This window comes from Aspergillus bombycis, assembly GCF_001792695.1.
Source record: "Aspergillus bombycis strain NRRL26010 chromosome Unknown contig00023, whole genome shotgun sequence".
Lineage (NCBI taxonomy): Eukaryota > Fungi > Ascomycota > Eurotiomycetes > Eurotiales > Aspergillaceae > Aspergillus > Aspergillus bombycis.
The window spans coordinates 298390-316382 of NW_019170025.1; the positions used below are offsets into that span (position 1 = coordinate 298390).

At 47.2% G+C, this 17993-nt stretch overlaps 9 protein-coding genes across 9 annotated transcripts; 7 read left to right on the forward strand and 2 right to left on the reverse strand.

The window, feature by feature from the left end:
* Positions 1-66: 66 nt before the first annotated feature.
* Positions 67-1020, forward strand: ABOM_002629 (class II aldolase/adducin family protein; the record flags this gene model as incomplete). The annotated part of the gene is made up of 2 exons (XM_022529759.1): positions 67-352; positions 416-1020. The coding sequence occupies 2 exons, from the start codon at positions 67-69 to the stop codon at positions 1018-1020; spliced, it is 891 nt and encodes a 296-aa protein (XP_022391182.1).
* An 815-nt stretch (positions 1021-1835) lies between these two features.
* On the forward strand, positions 1836-2839 carry ABOM_002630 (class II fructose-bisphosphate aldolase; the record flags this gene model as incomplete). The annotated part of the gene is made up of 3 exons (XM_022529760.1): positions 1836-1924; positions 2002-2511; positions 2575-2839. 3 exons carry the CDS (start codon positions 1836-1838, stop codon positions 2837-2839), a joined length of 864 nt encoding a protein of 287 aa, XP_022391123.1.
* An 828-nt stretch (positions 2840-3667) lies between these two features.
* On the forward strand, positions 3668-4554 carry ABOM_002631 (SDR family NAD(P)-dependent oxidoreductase; the record flags this gene model as incomplete). Its single annotated transcript, XM_022529761.1, has 2 exons — positions 3668-4029; positions 4095-4554. The coding sequence occupies 2 exons, from the start codon at positions 3668-3670 to the stop codon at positions 4552-4554; spliced, it is 822 nt and encodes a 273-aa protein (XP_022391124.1).
* A 257-nt stretch (positions 4555-4811) lies between these two features.
* Positions 4812-6068, reverse strand: ABOM_002632 (uncharacterized protein; the record flags this gene model as incomplete). The annotated part of the gene is made up of 2 exons (XM_022529762.1): positions 4812-5789; positions 5847-6068. The coding sequence occupies 2 exons, from the start codon at positions 6066-6068 to the stop codon at positions 4812-4814; spliced, it is 1200 nt and encodes a 399-aa protein (XP_022391122.1).
* Positions 6069-6742: 674 nt separating this feature from the next.
* ABOM_002633 (RTA1 domain-containing protein) lies at positions 6743-7906 on the reverse strand (the record flags this gene model as incomplete). Its single annotated transcript, XM_022529763.1, has 4 exons — positions 6743-7466; positions 7523-7681; positions 7748-7844; positions 7900-7906. 4 exons carry the CDS (start codon positions 7904-7906, stop codon positions 6743-6745), a joined length of 987 nt encoding a protein of 328 aa, XP_022391145.1.
* Positions 7907-8429: 523 nt separating this feature from the next.
* Positions 8430-9287, forward strand: ABOM_002634 (uncharacterized protein; the record flags this gene model as incomplete). The annotated part of the gene is made up of 1 exon (XM_022529764.1): positions 8430-9287. The coding sequence occupies one exon, from the start codon at positions 8430-8432 to the stop codon at positions 9285-9287; it is 858 nt and encodes a 285-aa protein (XP_022391120.1).
* A 1897-nt stretch (positions 9288-11184) lies between these two features.
* Positions 11185-11427, forward strand: ABOM_002635 (uncharacterized protein; the record flags this gene model as incomplete). The annotated part of the gene is made up of 1 exon (XM_022529765.1): positions 11185-11427. One exon carries the CDS (start codon positions 11185-11187, stop codon positions 11425-11427), a length of 243 nt encoding a protein of 80 aa, XP_022391121.1.
* A 1547-nt stretch (positions 11428-12974) lies between these two features.
* On the forward strand, positions 12975-13539 carry ABOM_002636 (protein kinase; the record flags this gene model as incomplete). Its single annotated transcript, XM_022529766.1, has 3 exons — positions 12975-13058; positions 13115-13274; positions 13346-13539. 3 exons carry the CDS (start codon positions 12975-12977, stop codon positions 13537-13539), a joined length of 438 nt encoding a protein of 145 aa, XP_022391118.1.
* Positions 13540-15987: 2448 nt separating this feature from the next.
* Positions 15988-17202, forward strand: ABOM_002637 (Zn(II)2Cys6 transcription factor domain-containing protein; the record flags this gene model as incomplete). The annotated part of the gene is made up of 1 exon (XM_022529767.1): positions 15988-17202. One exon carries the CDS (start codon positions 15988-15990, stop codon positions 17200-17202), a length of 1215 nt encoding a protein of 404 aa, XP_022391119.1.
* Positions 17203-17993: the final 791 nt, after the last annotated feature.

Here is a 17993-nt window from a genome sequence, read left to right on the forward strand (position 1 = left end):
AACAGCACTTGATTTGTCCATCTTCTTGAGAGTCTTGAGAGACAACTAGAAAGACCATCCTTCGCCATGGCGCCGTCAGTGGTTGAAAATGCCCCCATCCAACAGAAGAGCCCCTCCGCCACACCCGATAGCAAACGAGTAACCCCGCCTCAGCTACAAGTTCTTGGTAAGACCAAGGATGGCAGAGATCTGAAAATCAGAAGCTATCCCAAGTTTGACACGCTCGAGGAGGAGAGGCTATATCGCAAGCAACACTTGGCTGCAGCCTTCCGGGTCTTTGCAGACCGTGGCTTCGACGAGGGCGTCGCGGGGCACATTTCCGTTCGAGACCCTATTCTCACCGACCATTTCTGTGAGCCGTTATGATATATTGGAATCAGCAAACTCTTGGCATGGTTACTAACGATTATTCTAGGGATCAACCCCCTCTCGGCTCACTTCGCCCTGATCAAGGTGTCTGATCTGATACTGGTAGATGAAGATGGCCTAGTGGTTGAAGGCGACGAGCCCATCAATGCCCCAGCATTTGCTATTCACTCCGAGATCCACAAGGCTCGACCTGACGTCCATGCTGCCTGCCACGCCCACAGCGTTGCTGGCAAGGCATTTGCGGCTTTCGGCCGGGAGCTCGATATGATAACGCAGGACTCACTCCGTTTCTACAAGAGCCACGGTGTTTACCGCGACTTCAGAGGTGTCATTCTAGATCGAGAAGAGGGCCAGCGCATAGCGAAGGCTCTGGGCCAGGGCAAAGCTGCTATTCTTCAGAATCATGGCTTACTTACCGTAGGTCAGAGTGTTGATGAAGCAGCATTCTGGTTCATGAGTCTTGACAAGACATGCCATGCGCAGCTATTAGCAGATGCAGCCTCTGCAGCTGGTTACAAGAAAATTATCATCGATGACGATGAGGCTGCTTACGCAGCACTCCAGGTGGGTGGCCCCGAGAAGGGCTGGCTGGCATTTCAGCCCTATTATGACGAGCAGGTTGCCAAAACTAATGGTAACTTCCTTCTTTGATACGCTCTGATTCACGAACGGAACTATGGGGTACCAATATGTGCACAAACATGCAAACCCTTTGTAGATATATGTTGGCTTTCTTCCTTCTTTTGCGCTTATTGAGCATTAATATTGCGTTCTATCTATATTTATTGATGATTTACATATCCTTCCGGATTTTCTCCTTATTACCGTGAAACATTGTAGGTGCAGTGACTCTTGGCTTACGGTTTAGAGAAGAATCGCTCTAGAGCTGTGGCGACTAAATAATGGTTCGCAAGGCACAGCATACTACTACAATGCCCAGGAGACCATGCGTAGATATAGCAATTCCGCTGAAGCATATTCTGAATTTAATCTAGTGTTTACAGGCCTCGAGGCAGAGTATTTCCTTGAGTATATTGCCAAGTTATCGAGAGTGTCGGTGATAGTCAAGAACAAGTCGCTATCGCCACTGGTATCCGGTAATTTCTCCTTTTAGTTGGGTGACAACTTGGCCATTCATGTCCATACATAAATCTACCTTTACCGTTGCCGAATACCTCATTTTGATAGCCTAAATCCTCGTCCCTCAATCATTCCCGCAGTCCGTGGGCCCAAGAACCGTCCAATTTCCGGCTCAATTTCCGGTCCGCTCAGGATTCTCCGCGAAGCCACTGGAGAAACTTGGAGACAGTCTTCAACCTTGGGTGCCATGCCACCATGTAATGCCTCACAGGGATCTATTTATTCATCTTTCCTTCAATAGCCAGGAGCCAGTCGCTAAGTTGTTAAGGTAGATCTCCAATTCACTTTTCTATCCCGATTGTGCGCCTCATACACGATCTCACACTATGGCCAACCCATCAATTGCAAGCAACCGTACTCGGTCGATTCTACACGCCGCCAAGCAGGGCAAATATGCTGTTGGTGCGTACAACTGGTATGCATGCCATCTTCTGCAAGACAATAATGCTAGGTTGAAACACACGTAAGCTGATCCTTTCGAACTCTACACAGCTACAATTGTGACGGCGTGATGGCCGTTATTCGTGCTGCAGAGGCAAAAAGATCACCGGCTATTATTCAGCTTTTCCCCTGGACTTTGCACTTCCAAGGCCCCGAGTTTGTCCGTTACGTAGTCAACTCTGCCCATGCTGCTTCGGTCCCCATTGCAGTACATCTTGATCACTGCATCAAGCCCGAGGACGTGGAACTAGCCCTAACTCTTCCGTTCGATTCTATCATGATTGATGGTTCCACAATGGAAGAGGCGGAGAATGTCGCAATCTGTGCACGGAATATCAAACGGGCACACGGGCTCGGGATCTCCATTGAGGTCGAGATGGGGCGGATAGAGGGCGGGGAGGATGGCCTGCCCAACGTGGACTTAGGGACTGTCTTTACAAACCCCGAGGATGCTAGACAGTTTATGGAAGAGACTGGAGCTGACTTCCTTGCCCCAAGCTTCGGCAACATTCATGGCGGCTACGGACCTGGTGGTGCCGAAAAGTTGTGGGACACATCTCTGTAAGCCGGTCTCGCCAGTATTGTGGGTGGATTTGATCTGACCTTGACTTTTTATTATGCTAGTCTCCGCAAGATCTCGGAAAGTGTCGAACAGCCACTTGTGCTGCATGGAACGCACCCTGTTACGGATGAACTCTTCCTCAAGGCAATTGACTGCGGGGTTTCGAAGATCAACGTCAACCGAACAGTGCGCGATGATTATACGAAGTTTGTCGCTGAGAATGCCGGGAAATTGGAATTGACAGTGCTTAAGGTCCAGGCTGTCGATGTTTATGCCAAGTCTGTCCAGCGTGTCATGGATCTTTTCAGATCTTCTGGCAAAGCATAACTGATCCAAACCCGACATTCCGGCCATGGTATCCCTCCGTACAACACAAAAATCATGGAAATCCACATAGAATATATCTTGAGGCTCTAATTCGGGATCCTTATTCAACCTTCATTTCATTGCTATTCCTAAGCTATCTACGCTTTGGAGGCTCCCTTTGTGGGACCACCTAGCGGCCGGAAGAACCCATTTTCCGGGCCTACCGGCCGCCAGCCGGAATCCCCTAGCCAACAATATATTTAAATATCGCCATCAGCTAAGGCAAATATAATTATCATTAAAAAAATCGTCTTTTTATTTCTTTTCCTTTAGAACCTTTGAACTGTCAGTTAATCTTGGATCGCTGAAGTGTGATTCCAAGTGTTGACAGGCTTTCACCTTAACTAGGATTTTATTCTTTGTACGGGCTACGTTGTTGCATCTAGCAACATTTAGAAAGTTATATGCTTTAGCCAGGTTGATATTGTCCCTGAATCTCTTAAAATCCTATGAAATGCCAGCGGAGTTATAGTCTGCAGTAGCATTCAGCTGTCAACATTGTGACCACAGAGTGAAGAATGCATTTAGTCATGATGGGGACTAAATTATCATTTCCGCGGAATTTCCACCAAAAATTCCGAGAAATCATGGAATCCCGAGTTGGCGGAGAAGACGAACTTTTACCTGCCACAAGTCGTATGATTGTGACATATACATCTCTGTGGGTTTTCCTATAAGTCAAGTTTGCCTTGGCCCTTCATATGGGAAATGTCTCTATATAATGTCCCACCCGTCCGTTGACATACCTCAATATTGCTCTTGATCAAAACAGACATAATCAAGCCAGCCATGACAGATCACATTGGTACGTTCCCCGAACTCAAGGGCAAGGTTGCCCTTGTCACAGGCATTGGCCAAATGGGAGATCCCCAGATGTGGGGAAATGGCGCCGCAACAGCACGAGTCTTGAGTCGCAACGGTGCCAAAATCTTTGGTTGCGACCTACACCTCGAGCCTGCCTTGCACACCAAACAGCGTATTGAGGCCGAGGGCGGCGTGTGTGAGGTAACGACAGCAAATGTTACATCCTCTGAAAATGTGAAGCGCATGGTTGAGGAGTGCGTCGCAAAGTTCGGCCGCATCGATCTCCTGATCAACAATGTTGGCCGTTCAGAGCCGGGTGGTCCTGCCGAGATGACTGAGCAAGTCTGGTAAGTATATACCGCAAAGTTGAGACAAGAAGATAAAGATGGATCTAATGCTCTCTGCGCTATAGGGACGCCCAGACGGATATTAACCTCAAGTCGGTCTATCTTTGCTGCCACGAAGTCCTCCCGATCATGGAAAAGCAGGGCGGCGGTGCCATCGTTAATGTTGCCTCGATTGCCGGAATACGTTATATTGGCAAGCCCCAGGTTGCATACTCTGCCACCAAGTCCGCTGTTATCCAGTTCACGAAAGCTACCGCTGTAATCTACGCCAATTGCAACATCCGTCTCAACGTGGTTGTACCAGGGCTGATGCACACACCATTGGTCAGCTACCTTGCAGACAAGTATGCAGGCGGGGACTTGGAAGGGTTCATTGCGAAAAGAAACCAGGCTGTTCCGATGGGTCGCATGGGTGACTCATTCGATGTTGCCAACTGTGCTGCTTTTTTGCTCTCGGATTCTGCCCGCTACATTACCGGGCAAAAAATTGTTGTGGATGGCGGTATCACCTCTTCCACTGGTTAAGATTTTGTAATTTCACGTGGCATAGATCGTCCAAATAAAATTAACCTCATGAGAATATGTAGCTTAACATTGCAGTATCTAGCTCTAAGAAGCTCGTAGGTTCCCAACCCAGCAATCTGCATTGGTAATGCCCGATGGATCTCGGCGTGGCATTGCTCCTCTTGAAACGAATATCGAATATTACCAGGCAAGCCTTGAATATAAGGATAATCTACTCGTCAAAATCCACAGCTCCGAAAGCCTCATGGTGTTGTAAGTCAACTTGGCTTCTTTATCATGCCCGCTGGCACTATCTCAACCAACCCGTACCCGGAAATAGGGTGGCCATCCCGGGTGCCAGCCACGTTAATGTATCCTTCATACGTTGCTATAGTTCCTTCCTGGTCGCACAACTCTTGGTCATCGCGAACACTGGATAGTTGCAGCGTGGTTCCATCAACCAGAGCCACGACCCAGTCAAGAGCATAGCTAGCTGTAGAACAGGGTGAAGTCCACTGACGGCCTGACGCGGTGACCCCAGTGACAGCAAGTACCTGGTGTATTCCTGGCTTATCCCTGACCGTGGCGAACTGGAAGCGCTGTCCATCAAAGGTATCCCACGCCCAGATTGACATTGTTTGCTCGCCGAGGTGTACTTCAAACCACGTCCAGTTCGATTTTGCCGGCCCATCCGTCGGCCACATGAGTTGACGATCGTACCAAGTCAAAGAGCGAGCAGAATCAATAGTGAGGAACTTTCTATTGACAGAAAAATGACCATCGGTAATTCCAGCAGGCATTGACCATTGAAACGTAGTCTCATCGCCAAACAGAAATGTCCCAGTGCCTCCATTCAAGACGACAGGAGCAGATAACTGAAAGGTAAGGTTAAACTCAACACTCTCCGTGATACACCAAATACGCATCTTGTCTAGAGGATTGTCTGGATCCACAGACACAAATCCGAAATATTTCGTAGCCACGCCAGAGGGCGCACGCCGCGCGTTCGCCGGCCTACTGGATTCGTTGTATAACCAACTAACCTGTCGGTAATATTTTGTGTCATTGATGTCTAGGATAGAGGCACGCAGTAGCACTGCCGAGACATCCGGGTTCCGCGAAGAGACGTGGGCAATGACCAAGTAGTCATGGTCGTCTGATGCATGGATGAAGGATGATGACCACCACGAATTGGTTGCTGTCGGATTGACAGCTTGCGAAGCTCCGAGATCTTGAGTTAGTTGGATCGGCTTAGTCTGAGGAAGTAGAATAGTTAGCACCGTTGAGCGTTCAATATGACAACCATTCCTTACCAGGCGTTCGTATTGCAAGCCACCCTTTTCAGGCACAAAGCCGAAGACGCCTGCAATGAAGACCGCCAGAAAGGTCAGTACCACCATTATATCATGCATCATGGAAAGGGCGCGTAGTTCATTGGAGACGTTGGTTGTGACACGGTCCGGATGCTTAAAGGATACCTTATGCGGCGAAGGTAATCGGACGGCTTTCCTTAGGCTTATACTGAAGAACCTCATGCTTTTGATTATAGTATTACCCCTCGTCTGGTTTTAAATACTTGGGTCTGGATAATTTCACTGCCACTATTCACTGGATTATCCCGCAAGAAAAAGTGAAGTTTCCATCTGATATTCGATTCACCGCGGCCGTCGAGTTGAAAGGAACAGTCTCTGTCGGCACATATCAAGAACAATCCATGTTTCTTAAGTACTCTGTTGTAAAGGATTTCTTCGGAGTAATTAGGTATAGAGCCTCATACTAGTAGACATTCCTGTGCAACTTTGGTTGGGACGTAAGTCCGCAACGAATCAAATCCACCAAAACCTGGCTGGTGTTTGTCTTGGTATGTTTATATGTTTATAGAATAGGACAGGTATAAAGAAAAGCGTAGGTATAATATGAATGTAAATGGAAAGCCTGCTATTGCTTTTGCATCACGTCAATATACAACCATCGACAATGACTACTCTCTAGTGTTTCCCAAATTATATTTCCACAAACTACACTTAGAATCGTATCAAACCCTACGAGACACTTTCAAATCTAAAAAGTCACGCCGAGCATTCCTATAATGAGCAATTGCAAGTGGGCGGTTGACGTGAAATACACTTATGCATATTCACTAAGCCAAAATAAACCAGTTGATCGACACCAGGAACGCCAAGCCTGCACATAAAACCCTACAAACCTATCATACTGCACTGTTGACAAGAGTATACCCATTATTCTCCCAAAAAGGGCGCTCCTTTTGCTTGTTCGAGTCAAACCAGCCAAACGGATCACAGAGCGTCACCAGGAACGGGCGATGGTCCTTCCAACCGGGTCCCTTGAGCTCTGTCTCGCCGTCTTGGGCAAGGTAGATATTAGATCTCTCCGGGAGGTATCTTCTCGGGTGCCGCCAGTTCCACATGAGGGTGTTGATAAGCATGAGGCTCGCCTCGAAGACGTAGAAAAACCACTCGTGTCGCAGAATAGGACTGAGCTCCTTAAGCTCTCCTGATGAAGAGGCACGGACCTTTGAGGCGCCAAAGTGCTCGACAATACGGTAAATGCATCGTACGAAAATAAGGAACGTACTGATATATAGGGTGACGAGAGGAGCGGAGACGCGGCGAGTGCGGATTCCCGATCTGTTGCAGCGCCGCTGGAAGATTGCCGCTAAGGAACAGAACACTGTGATGACCAGAACTTGAGCTATCAGCGATATTTTCATGAGAATATGGCCGAGCTTGGTGGTAGATTCTGGCAGCTCTGGATTCGCAATGTAGGATACGCCTAGAGCGTTCAGGACCTCCACGACGGTGGAGAGCATGCCGAAGGTAGTCAGGACCCGACCGGGGTGGATTGGTGAGTGATAAGGAACGTAGTAAAGGATACGACCGAGAACGTGGTAATTTGCTAGCTCCAGGAGCGGTCTTCCCATGTATGTTAGCTTAAAGCCAATGCCTTTGGTGACATGAGGTGGTCTTACGGGGACATATAAATTAGACATGTGCTTGCAATGTAGGTATATAGATCTGGCTTGCTGAATGAATGGTGAAAGGCACCGTATTCACGCAAGGCAAACCCAATTGTAAACATCAAGCAGCACACGAGGTGCAGAATCATGAGCTTAAAACATTTGTAATGGCTATCATTAGACCGTTAGTGATTCCATGCCCACGGATGGAAGGCTTCCGAGGCTTTAGTCACTTACATGCACTGCCAGAAGTGTAGAGCCAGCGAGGCAGCAAATGCTAGCGCGAATATAATAGGCGCTATCTTGTTGGGTTCGTAGATGTAGATGCTATCCGCTAATGCGCTCTTAGTTACACAAGGTAATTTGCAAGAGGGTGCAAAATTGCTTACCAGCCATCGTCACAGAGTCTTCTAGCAACCGAGTCGAAGGAGTAGGGCCTGAGGAATAGGATTAACAGAGAGTGCAGGGGGACCCAAGAGAGTATTATATAGACATGATGCCCGACACTTAACGACTCACAGAGCCCATAAGAATAGCTCAGGCTGTGCGATAAGATTTTCCAAGGCCTTAATCGTATAGGGCTGAAGCGTCCTATCGTCTCTCCAGATTGGCACAGGAATCTCGTCCGAAGGGATACACTTCCTTTCGACCAATCAGACCATGAAGATCAGCGGTGGGCGCTAAACCAGAAAGGGATCCAGCGATGGCCAAGACAGCTTCAGCTGGAAGGAAATGGGAGGCTGTTTGGGCAGCACTGCCACAATCTGCCATCGTCGGGCTGACTGGCGGTACATACATCCAAATCAGGTTAGGGCACGAATTTATACGAGACTCGAGATATCCATCAGATTTCGGCTACAAGCACATCGTCCTCCCCTCCTCATCCTTCCAACATCCACAAATTTCCACTACCTCCACAATGAGCACATATAATATCCCCTCATCTGGTCCAGCTGTCTATGATTCTGCGCCTCCCCCCTATTCAGAACATGAGCACAACACGGGATCTACAGAGCAGGCTCCGCAATATGAAGCCCCCCATTTCAATAACTCAACCAGCGACTCAACAAGATTGCAAGCTGCAACTACCAAATTCCCTCCAGCCATGAATGGCTACATGCCGATGAAATTCACCCCAGAGTTGCATTTGGGACCATCGGCATCGGAGAAGTTGTACTTTATGTCGATAGATATTCAGCACCGTAAGAGCATACAGACGATGATCCTTCGTGATGGGCCGACCGATAAGGATCCGCCTCTGGCATCACTGCAGAGTGACCCATATCTCCGAGAAAAGCCAGTCTCGGTGACCTTTGCATCCCAAGGCGAGCTTCAAGAAAACTCTATCGTAGAACCATTAGAGGGTGTCAAGCCCTACAAACGCATGAGCCCGACATTCTCGATCGCGGTTGGCGGAAACGGCAAAGACGCCTCCTGTGAACAATTTCAGTGGCGCTCAAGCCACGGCAAAGAGATCAAGGAGCTTGCCGGCCACACATCCGGTTGGAAGCTGGTGCGACTGTCGGAAACAGTAGGCGAGACAGGTGGGAGTCGCTCCCAACGAGCGATGGGGTGTTCTAGTGATGGGAAGGAGATTGTGGCTGTCATCGCCCACAACGCATCGTTGAGTCTGTCGAAAGGGTTCAAGTTTGCTTTTGTGGGTAGCGGGCTTACCGGTGTCTTGGGAGAAAAATGGGAAATCATGACCCTTATCACTGCAGTGTATCTCTGGCTTATCGAGTTCCAGATTGCGACACACGTTATTCCGGTTGCATGAGCATTGCGCACTAGCCAGGGGAACGTTCGCCAGCAAGGGCTGGCTTGCTCTATCTATTGACCTCAGAATTCCTTTGGCTTTTCGATATCTCTACATCTCTCAGTAACTTCGACATGTCGTTGTTATAACACCTTTTCATTGGATATTGTAATTAAATTGTTGTTTAGAAATGAGGTCTGCAAATTAGCTGCATTAACCAACCTTGCGTATAGAATCATGCTACAATGCACACTTGTCTCGCTCGCACTATATCACTAATCATTGAAAGATCCGATTAGTCGGCGAAGGAAATGTCGTTTATCTGCTAGAATCCCTGCTATATTAACCAAAGGTTCAAAATGCAAATGAAACAGACGAAAGTAGGGTCAACAGATATCTGCTCGGGAGCTGACAGTTCCTCAGCCTTCGAACTGGTGTAGTCCTCTCTTCTGACTTTAGCTTACCAACAGACACTCCTTTGTCGGACCCATAAACCATTTGAGCATAGTAAACCTGTGTTGTCGAAATAAATATCGTGAAAGTTATGTTCGCCGCAGTACGTCAAGTTCCGGAACGGTGGAATCCGCCATCAATCAGTAAGCCTTTGACAGCAGGACAAAGATGTTTTTGTTCGACTTTGAGAAATACCATCTGCGGCAGCCTTAGATTAGGCAGAGCATGGGCCTCTGTGGAATTCTGTCGGAGATATAACAGCGATTTGACGTGGCTCTGCTGGAGGACCTTGACGAGCATGCAATCATGTCACTGGAAGTTTTGCGCGTTGAGCTGTCGAAAGTGAATGGTCTAAGCACTTATTAGGCCTATCCTTAACATAAATATTGATCACAAGAGACGCTGATAAGCAACTAGCCACATAGTGAATATTTTACCGACAACGAGGCTGTCATCGAACCACGGAAACCGAAGGTAAATCTACCGAGGTTACAAGTATTGGCAGCTTTACTGTATTCATCTGCGACATACTCGTATATGCCAAGGGGAGGTTAGTGGAGACTTTTACTGAATTGGACTCCACCTGTGCCGCATGAGCCAATCTTTCCATAACTATACTACCCATCAGCTGGCATTCTGGTTGAAGACCGCCCAATCCATATACCAGTCCTTCTCCTTCCACTGAGATGGACATCTACCTTGTTATGGCAACTGAACGGTCTATTGAAAGCTAATTGGACTCTAGTGCACCTTCTACCTTCACCATAATGTGTTTTTCAACCTTTGGTCAAACGTAATTGAATGTTTCACTGCCTTAACACTGCACTGACGGCCACCTGAGACTTCCTTGCACAACGGTACCTTGACACCAAAACCAACCTGACGCTCAGGTCTCTGGGAAAATTCATATCGACTAACCTAAGCAAGAAATGCGGCTTGAGTCTTAATCCAACCACACTGACTCCGTGAACACGAAGTGATTGACAAGATTGTGGGTCGCTTCCACTTTTTCATCCGTTGATACGAAAAGGCATTGCTTGGCCCCCCTCAGTTAGTGCACTAGTTCAGGAAAAAGATACCCCTAGGTTCCTGACTAGCCATACTATATATTCACTTGTGGAGAGGAGGACCGCGGGTGAGTATTTTGTCTGCTCACGGTAGGCCAAATTGATACGACGATCACCGGATACACATAATGATAGTCATAATAACCGAAGATCTCAGGGCTCGCGGAAAATTTCCCCGACAATGATGAAGATCTCTCGTAAATTTCGAATCCAAAAAATGGGGGTGGAAGCAGGATTCGATAGTAAATCAGCCAGCCACCCCGGGTATAAATCTGGCCTCCTTTCCATTCCCACTATCAACTCCAGGTCAAGCTCCATTCGAACTATCACCAACACTAAGTTATAACGCCATAGTCAACAATCATACATATCCTTCTTTCCATCCACCTCAGATCACGATGAAGACCAACTTCCTCCTCATCCTCGCCACCGTCGCCGCCGGTGTGCTCGCCCACCCCGAGGCCAATCTCGAGAACAACCTGGCCGCCCGTTCCGGCACCTGCCACAAGCCGAGCTCCTGCAGCAAGTTCTGGGCTGGTAAATGCGAGCAGTACTGCGCGCCTTACAAGTTCTCCCATATGACCGATGACGGTTGCCACACATTCGCCCAGAAGTGCTGCTGCGATACTACCAAAGCCTGAAACGGCAGATGGAGTCTGGTCTGAACAGCACAGCAGGATGGAGGGAATGTCGATGATACTGCCGACGACAATGCTATGTCTCAGAGGAGGATGGCTCAGGCTTTAGGGGAATACCTGTACTTGAGTGTATCTAGCTGTTCAAATTTATGACATGCATCCCAGATTTTCTTCAACACTCCTATCGGCGCAACCAAAGTTATTTAATACATGCCTCAGACATAATATGAGTGTTGAATACCCACCCGCGGTGGAGCCATCAAGTTGTCTTGTTAGAGTAAGGCCGATGTTGGGATCCCTGAGGCAGAACCCCAAAAAAACTATCCTCTATCTCAACATTTATATTGTAATTAACGTCTACTGTTCTTAGCATAAGAATTCTCCTCTTCCTACTCCGTACCGAGTATTTAAAACCCTTCCTCTCTTAATTACCACTTTGGAGAATAATTAATCCAGACCGAAATCCTGGAGGATGACTAAAACTGATTCAGGGTCAACAGCCTGCACCTCTTCTGGACTAGCGTGACATGACCTGTTTACCTTCAGTGTGAGAGCTGGAGCCATCCTTCTTTCAAAAAGAAGATGTTATGATGGCCATGCTTTTACATCGTACAGGTCTCAGAGTGTTACTCCACCGTATAAAGTCATCTCGAAAATCTCTCATAGCTCCTTTCCACTGTATGTCCATGAGAACCATAGCATTCATCCCTTCGAATTCCCCGCGCCGTTTCCCCAAATCCGGTTTCGTGAAGCTGGACTCCAAAGAGAAGGTAGAAGAAGAAGACGTTCCCCTTTATGATCGACGCAACTTTTATCCTGTGTACATTGGTGAAGTATTGGCATCTCGATACCAGGTGGTTTCAAAACTTGGATATGGCACATCTTCTACAGTCTGGCTTTGCCGTGATCTTCAGTAAGGCATTCCTAGACGATATTACATATTGCCTAGCTTAAAAATTGCAGAGGAAATGGTTTCTTCACAGTGAAAGTTTGTGTTCGTGGACAACATCCCGGGCGCGAATTAGCTATCTCGCAGCACTTAGAGAATACTGATAGCCACCCTGGGAAAAACCTAGTGCGTTTAGTTCTCGACTCATTTGAAATTACAGGCCCTTATGGAAAGCACCTTTGCTTGGTTTATCAACCACTTGGAAAGAGTTTTACTGAATTCCGAAATTTACTCCCCGGCAACAAATTTCCGAAAGATCTTGCTCAGAGAGGTATCCAATTTTTATTGATATCACTAGCTTTTATGCATGATAACTCGGTGGTTCATACTGGCATGTTTCTATCATATCCCGAGAAATTCAGATGCATGAGAAGCTTACAAAGCGGCAGATATCTCATCGAATAATATACTCCAAGGGATTATGGATAGCAAGATTCTCTCTCAGATTGAAGAAGATGAGATGATGCGACCAATCCCCAGGAAAGTATTGGAGGATCGTTATATATATCTCTCCCGCCCCGTACCTGTATGTGATAGTTTACCGGTTGTTTCTGACCTGGGCGAAGCTAGGATGGGGAAACATAAATATAAAGGCGACATCATGCCGGGAGTCTATCGGGCACCTGAAGTAATTCTGGATATGGACTGGGACTGTAAGGTCGATATTTGGTCTACCGGGACAACAGTGAGCTGTCTGAACTTTCTGATTCAATTAGAGTATAATGCTGATTGAGGAGTTAGATCTGGGATTTAGTGCAGGATAGCCACCTTTTCTTCGCGAAAAGGGAAGGCAAGCTCTATGATGAACAGCACCTAGCAGAAATGGTATCTCTTATGGGACCGCCACCCCCGGAGTTCCTTAGAAGAAGTAAGAGATCTGGTCAGTTTTGGGATGAGCAAGGTATGTCTTGTTCTAACATCCCCCTTTCCTTTTTACCTTGTTACATGTCGTTAAATCCTACCCCATCACAGGCAATTGGAAGGGGTCGATTCCAATACCGGAACAATCGTTGGAGATGAGAGAACAACAATTTTCTGGTATAGATCGAAAGCTCTTTCTGAATTTCCTACAGAGGATATTTCGTTGGTTACCTGAAGAGCGACCAACTGCGTTGGAGTTGGTATATGATGACTTCTTAATGCAGCCGATTATATCGGACGCTTAAAAGGAAACATATCTTTATTGAGAGCAGAAGTGATGTGAATGACTTCATTTTGTATAATCCCTCGTAGTGCGGACGCGCCATACTTATCAAACTTATACGTTGGATGCCGAAATTCTAGTCCATATCTCTCTACTTTTTGCTTTGTTTTACCTTGCACCTTTTCCTAATATTGACCCCAATGTGGCTTTTTCCTGTTTGCGCCCTACTCTGTTGACCGATAGAAGGTGTATGGCTCTGCAGGGCATTCTGAATCGTAGATTCAGAATTATCTGACCTTTTGGCCTAGTTGGGGTATGTTTGCCTAGATCGCACGCCCTCGCAGTAGGAGAAGTAAATAAAGAAGAATAGAGTATATACATAAGATAGAAGCTAAAGTTAAATGGTATTTTACATAGTACGATAGTATTTAAGTAGACCCTTTAAATGAAAGGACATCTAGAGAACTGGGATGAAAATTCCAATAGTCTTTTAACCACCTATCAGATATTATAAAACACCCACTAAAAGTACCTAACTACTGTATTATAGCTTAATGCTACTTGACGGGTGTAGAATAACTAGTAGTCGACTCACTTTCAGCGTCCATTCCATAGATCTTCATGTTCTACATAATTTATTAAAATAGAGTCTTTAGAACTTAAGAATATATATATATATATATATTTTAAAAAAAGTCTGGTTATGGAATTGGGCAATTAATCAAAACACCGAAGTCTCTTAGCACTAGCTACAGCTTCTCTAGACGTGCCGTTGCGGAGATATCCGATGTTTAAAAGTAGATAGACGCATCACTCAAGCGGGCTGGGACGCTCGGGCATGTGGAATGCTCGCTTGTGAAATATGTCCCAACTAACTAATTGGTTGTGAAATTCATAATTAGTAATGCCGGAACGGTAATTTAGGACGAACTAACGCACGGCCAAAGTGAAGGATCACCCCAAGATCTATACAACCGGGCAGGGCAGAGCGAAATCCCACCGTGACATTAGGTACAGGAAGTCAGTATCAACAGCCCAAGGACATCGATATATAGGTTTATGCCTCACAAGACTCTGCTATCTTGGTATTCTACCACTACTATATCACAAGTCCAGCCCTTATCCAGGCAGTAATGGTACATATACACAATTAGAATTGATGGCACTGAATTTGCCCAAAGGGGAAGTCGCACCGAGCCACTCAGCGTGGGCTTTTATGCACGGAGGAGGACGAGGAGGAGGTTGCTCCAACATCGGCAGTCGTGCCTAGCACACCATATTGGAGGCGCATATGCAAGGCAGAAGACCAGAGAATCCTTCGATATAGAATCCAAAGCTAGCCTCCAATCGCTGCCCAATTACGTTCACCTGCCCACTCACATTCCAGCAAAATCCTCTCTGACGATCACTGATCATCTTCGCCAAGAGACGTGCGAATACGCTCAGGCCCTCACCGTTCCATGGCGAATGGAGAGTTGGAAATTCCATAGTTCCAAGATGGGCTAGGCCTGAAGATATGAATTCCATTCGCTTCGGGTTTCAGATTTCAGCTCCAAACCAGCAGGTGGTACTCTCGAAGCACCGAAGTACGCCACCACAGGATATGTGGATCCCGGGCCGGCTCGCAGCCGGATCCTTCGCCCGTTGGCTTGTTCATTGCCGCTGACCTTCCGGATCCGAGCGCGCCTAGGTATAAAAGTCGGCGCTGTGGGCCTACCACCTCGTACTTTCTTGCAGGCAATCAATCACCCTGGCTCTCTCGCCTACGGCTACCTGTTGTGAGTAGCCGCCCGGGACCTAGCAGGGAGTGGTCGATGGACTCATCTGGACCCCGGACTAAGAATGGAACAGGGCAGCAGCTGCCGAAGTCAATCTAGACGATCATCGGGGAGGAAACTAGCGCCTAACTAAGACTGGTAATTGCCAGGGTCTGGAGCGACCCGCCAATCGTATTCGGTCCATCATTTTATGACACTTTTTATTGCAGAATCCAACCAGATGCAGCCATGGGGCCCTGTGATTTCCGGGGTCACATTCATGTCTTAAGAGGCTCTAGTATTACCGGTTCCACTGCAACTCCGCACGGGAATACGAGCTGGAGACGATTCGGTTGTTTAAGGTAGGATCGCTTCTTTTTTTGACTAACAATCATTACCCCCTTCGGCTAGTGCTCACGAAGTGCGTAAGCAGCTGTTGAACCGTCGCCACGCCTCGTAGGTCGTACGCAATAATGGAATACATGGGTTGTATGGCGTGCGGACCCTGGCTTCCTCGTTGGTCAGGGTCAATACTATAAAGATGCTGGAAAATCGGGCTGCGTCCATTGCGGTTTCCAATATTCTTAGTCCCAGATAGATACAAACTTTTACCTTTTTTTTCGTCTTTTTTCTTTTCTTCTTCTTCTTCTTCTTCTCCGGTCATACTTGTCGATCAGATGCTGGGAACAGACCACTCAGATCCATCAGGGCACATGTCGAAGCGACGCTTGGCCTGTGAGCGCTGCCGGGACCAGAAACTCAAATGTATTCGGAGAGACGAGAATAATCTCGAGCCTTGTGTAAGATGCCTACAAGCCCAGGCGGAGTGCATTGTCAGTCTGCGAAAGACGCCGGGCCGTCCAGCAGGGCGCAATAATCCACCAAGTCAGCACTGTTCCACCCGGGAGCCGCAAGAGTCTCGAACCAAGAGCTTGGACAGCGGTAGGACAATCGATTCTGGATTTGCCTCAGGAAATGGATCCATCCTACCGGAAGATCTCTTTGGGATCGCCGCCACCTCTTTGGATAGCGGCGGAAGTGACCCTGCTACGCTCTTCTCGCCCGTCTCCCCCCCGATGTATATCCAAGATTTTGCAGACTCCCGGTTCAAATACCCCGACCCAGCGACGGACTTCCCTTTTCTATGGGGCTCATCAAGCGACTCAAGTGCCTTGAGTCGGTGCTCATCGTTTCACTTGCTGGACCAAACCTACGACCCTGGATTCCAACTACCGCGACTGCAACAACAACTCTCCAAACAATTATTTCTGCTCCGGTCAGTATCATGGGACATTACAACGGTGATGAAGCTGGATTGCAGCCCGTGCAGTTGTCAAAGGCACCCAGGCGACGGAAGCCGAGAATTCAACCCGCTCTCCAGCACGTTCGAGGTCATCTCCGAGTTTGAGCATCTCCTCAGTATCGTAAGAAGTAGGCTGACCCACCAGGAGGGGAGCAGAACACCGGGGTTTGGCCAGGAAATGAACGTCTCCTATTCGTTAACTGCTATGTCTTGTTACCTGCAGCTCGTCCTGATATACGATTGCATCTTTTCCTACGTCCTCGACCAGGCATCCAACAACCCTGTGGTGAGAGATTTCATCCTGAATTCAACGCCAAATATTTCGCTGGGGGGATTCGTCCTCCCCTCCCCGAAGAATGTTTTTGGTCGATTATTCGTACAACTCATGCAGCTTAAAATACGACCCATTGAGTTTGCATTGGGGCTTCCTCTGGATTGCTGCGTCTCAGAGGAGCCAAATTGCGATAGTGTTTCCCGGAGACCAGGGCTTCTCGGCGGCAAACAGGGGGAGTCAATCTTGGCGGCACTGAAAGGATCCTGCTTGGAAGAAACGGACGATACAAAGACCTTGGGGGTTATAGAAGCATTGAAAGATAAAATGACGAGAATAGAATTATTTGAGTAGCAATCCGCATTTTCACGACCCGACTTGGCTCGCAACATGCACCCCTCTTCCCACCAACTAACTGTAAACATTTTTCGTCTGCGCAGTGTGAACAGGCGATATTGCAATAACATCTTAGATGATGCAACCCGGTAGATCAGCGCTGGAATCCAACGGAGGCCGGAATATCTAACCGTTAGTAAAACAACAGGCAATATATCTGTTGCTTTGATTGGCTTAAGGATTGACCTAGTAGTGTCGTGATTTTAGTAATTTCGTGGCAAGGCGCGGTCTTACCGTTATGACCATACAGTAGAAGAGAGGAATACTAAGCAACGACACTGGTATTCCGGGTAGGAGAGAGTAAATATAGATTGTAACAGTCTGTCTGGCTTTCTCTGGTCGTTATCCTTCCGGTATTGCCTTCAGGGTTATCTCGTGTCGCGGTTGGTGGTATATATAAATAAACATCAGGATAAGGCGGCACCATTCATGGCTCCTCTATCTAGCAATCTTGTCAGAGAAATACCTAAATGTATATATTAAAACAATTAAAATGTTTTCTCGGTTATTTTAATCTCCTAGATTCCATTTACATTTCTTTTTATTAAAAAAATTTAATTCATAGTTTATGCTAATCTACGGATGAATGCTTCCGTGATTCCATAGTACCCTGAACTTGGGGTTTCGGGATCCCCCGATCAACTCTGTTTGGTCGCCGAAAAAACCATTCCGTTTTTGTCTACTATCAAGATTGCGTTTCACAGGGCCATGGTTTGATGTATATAATTGCAAATCAAGTAGATTCAAAA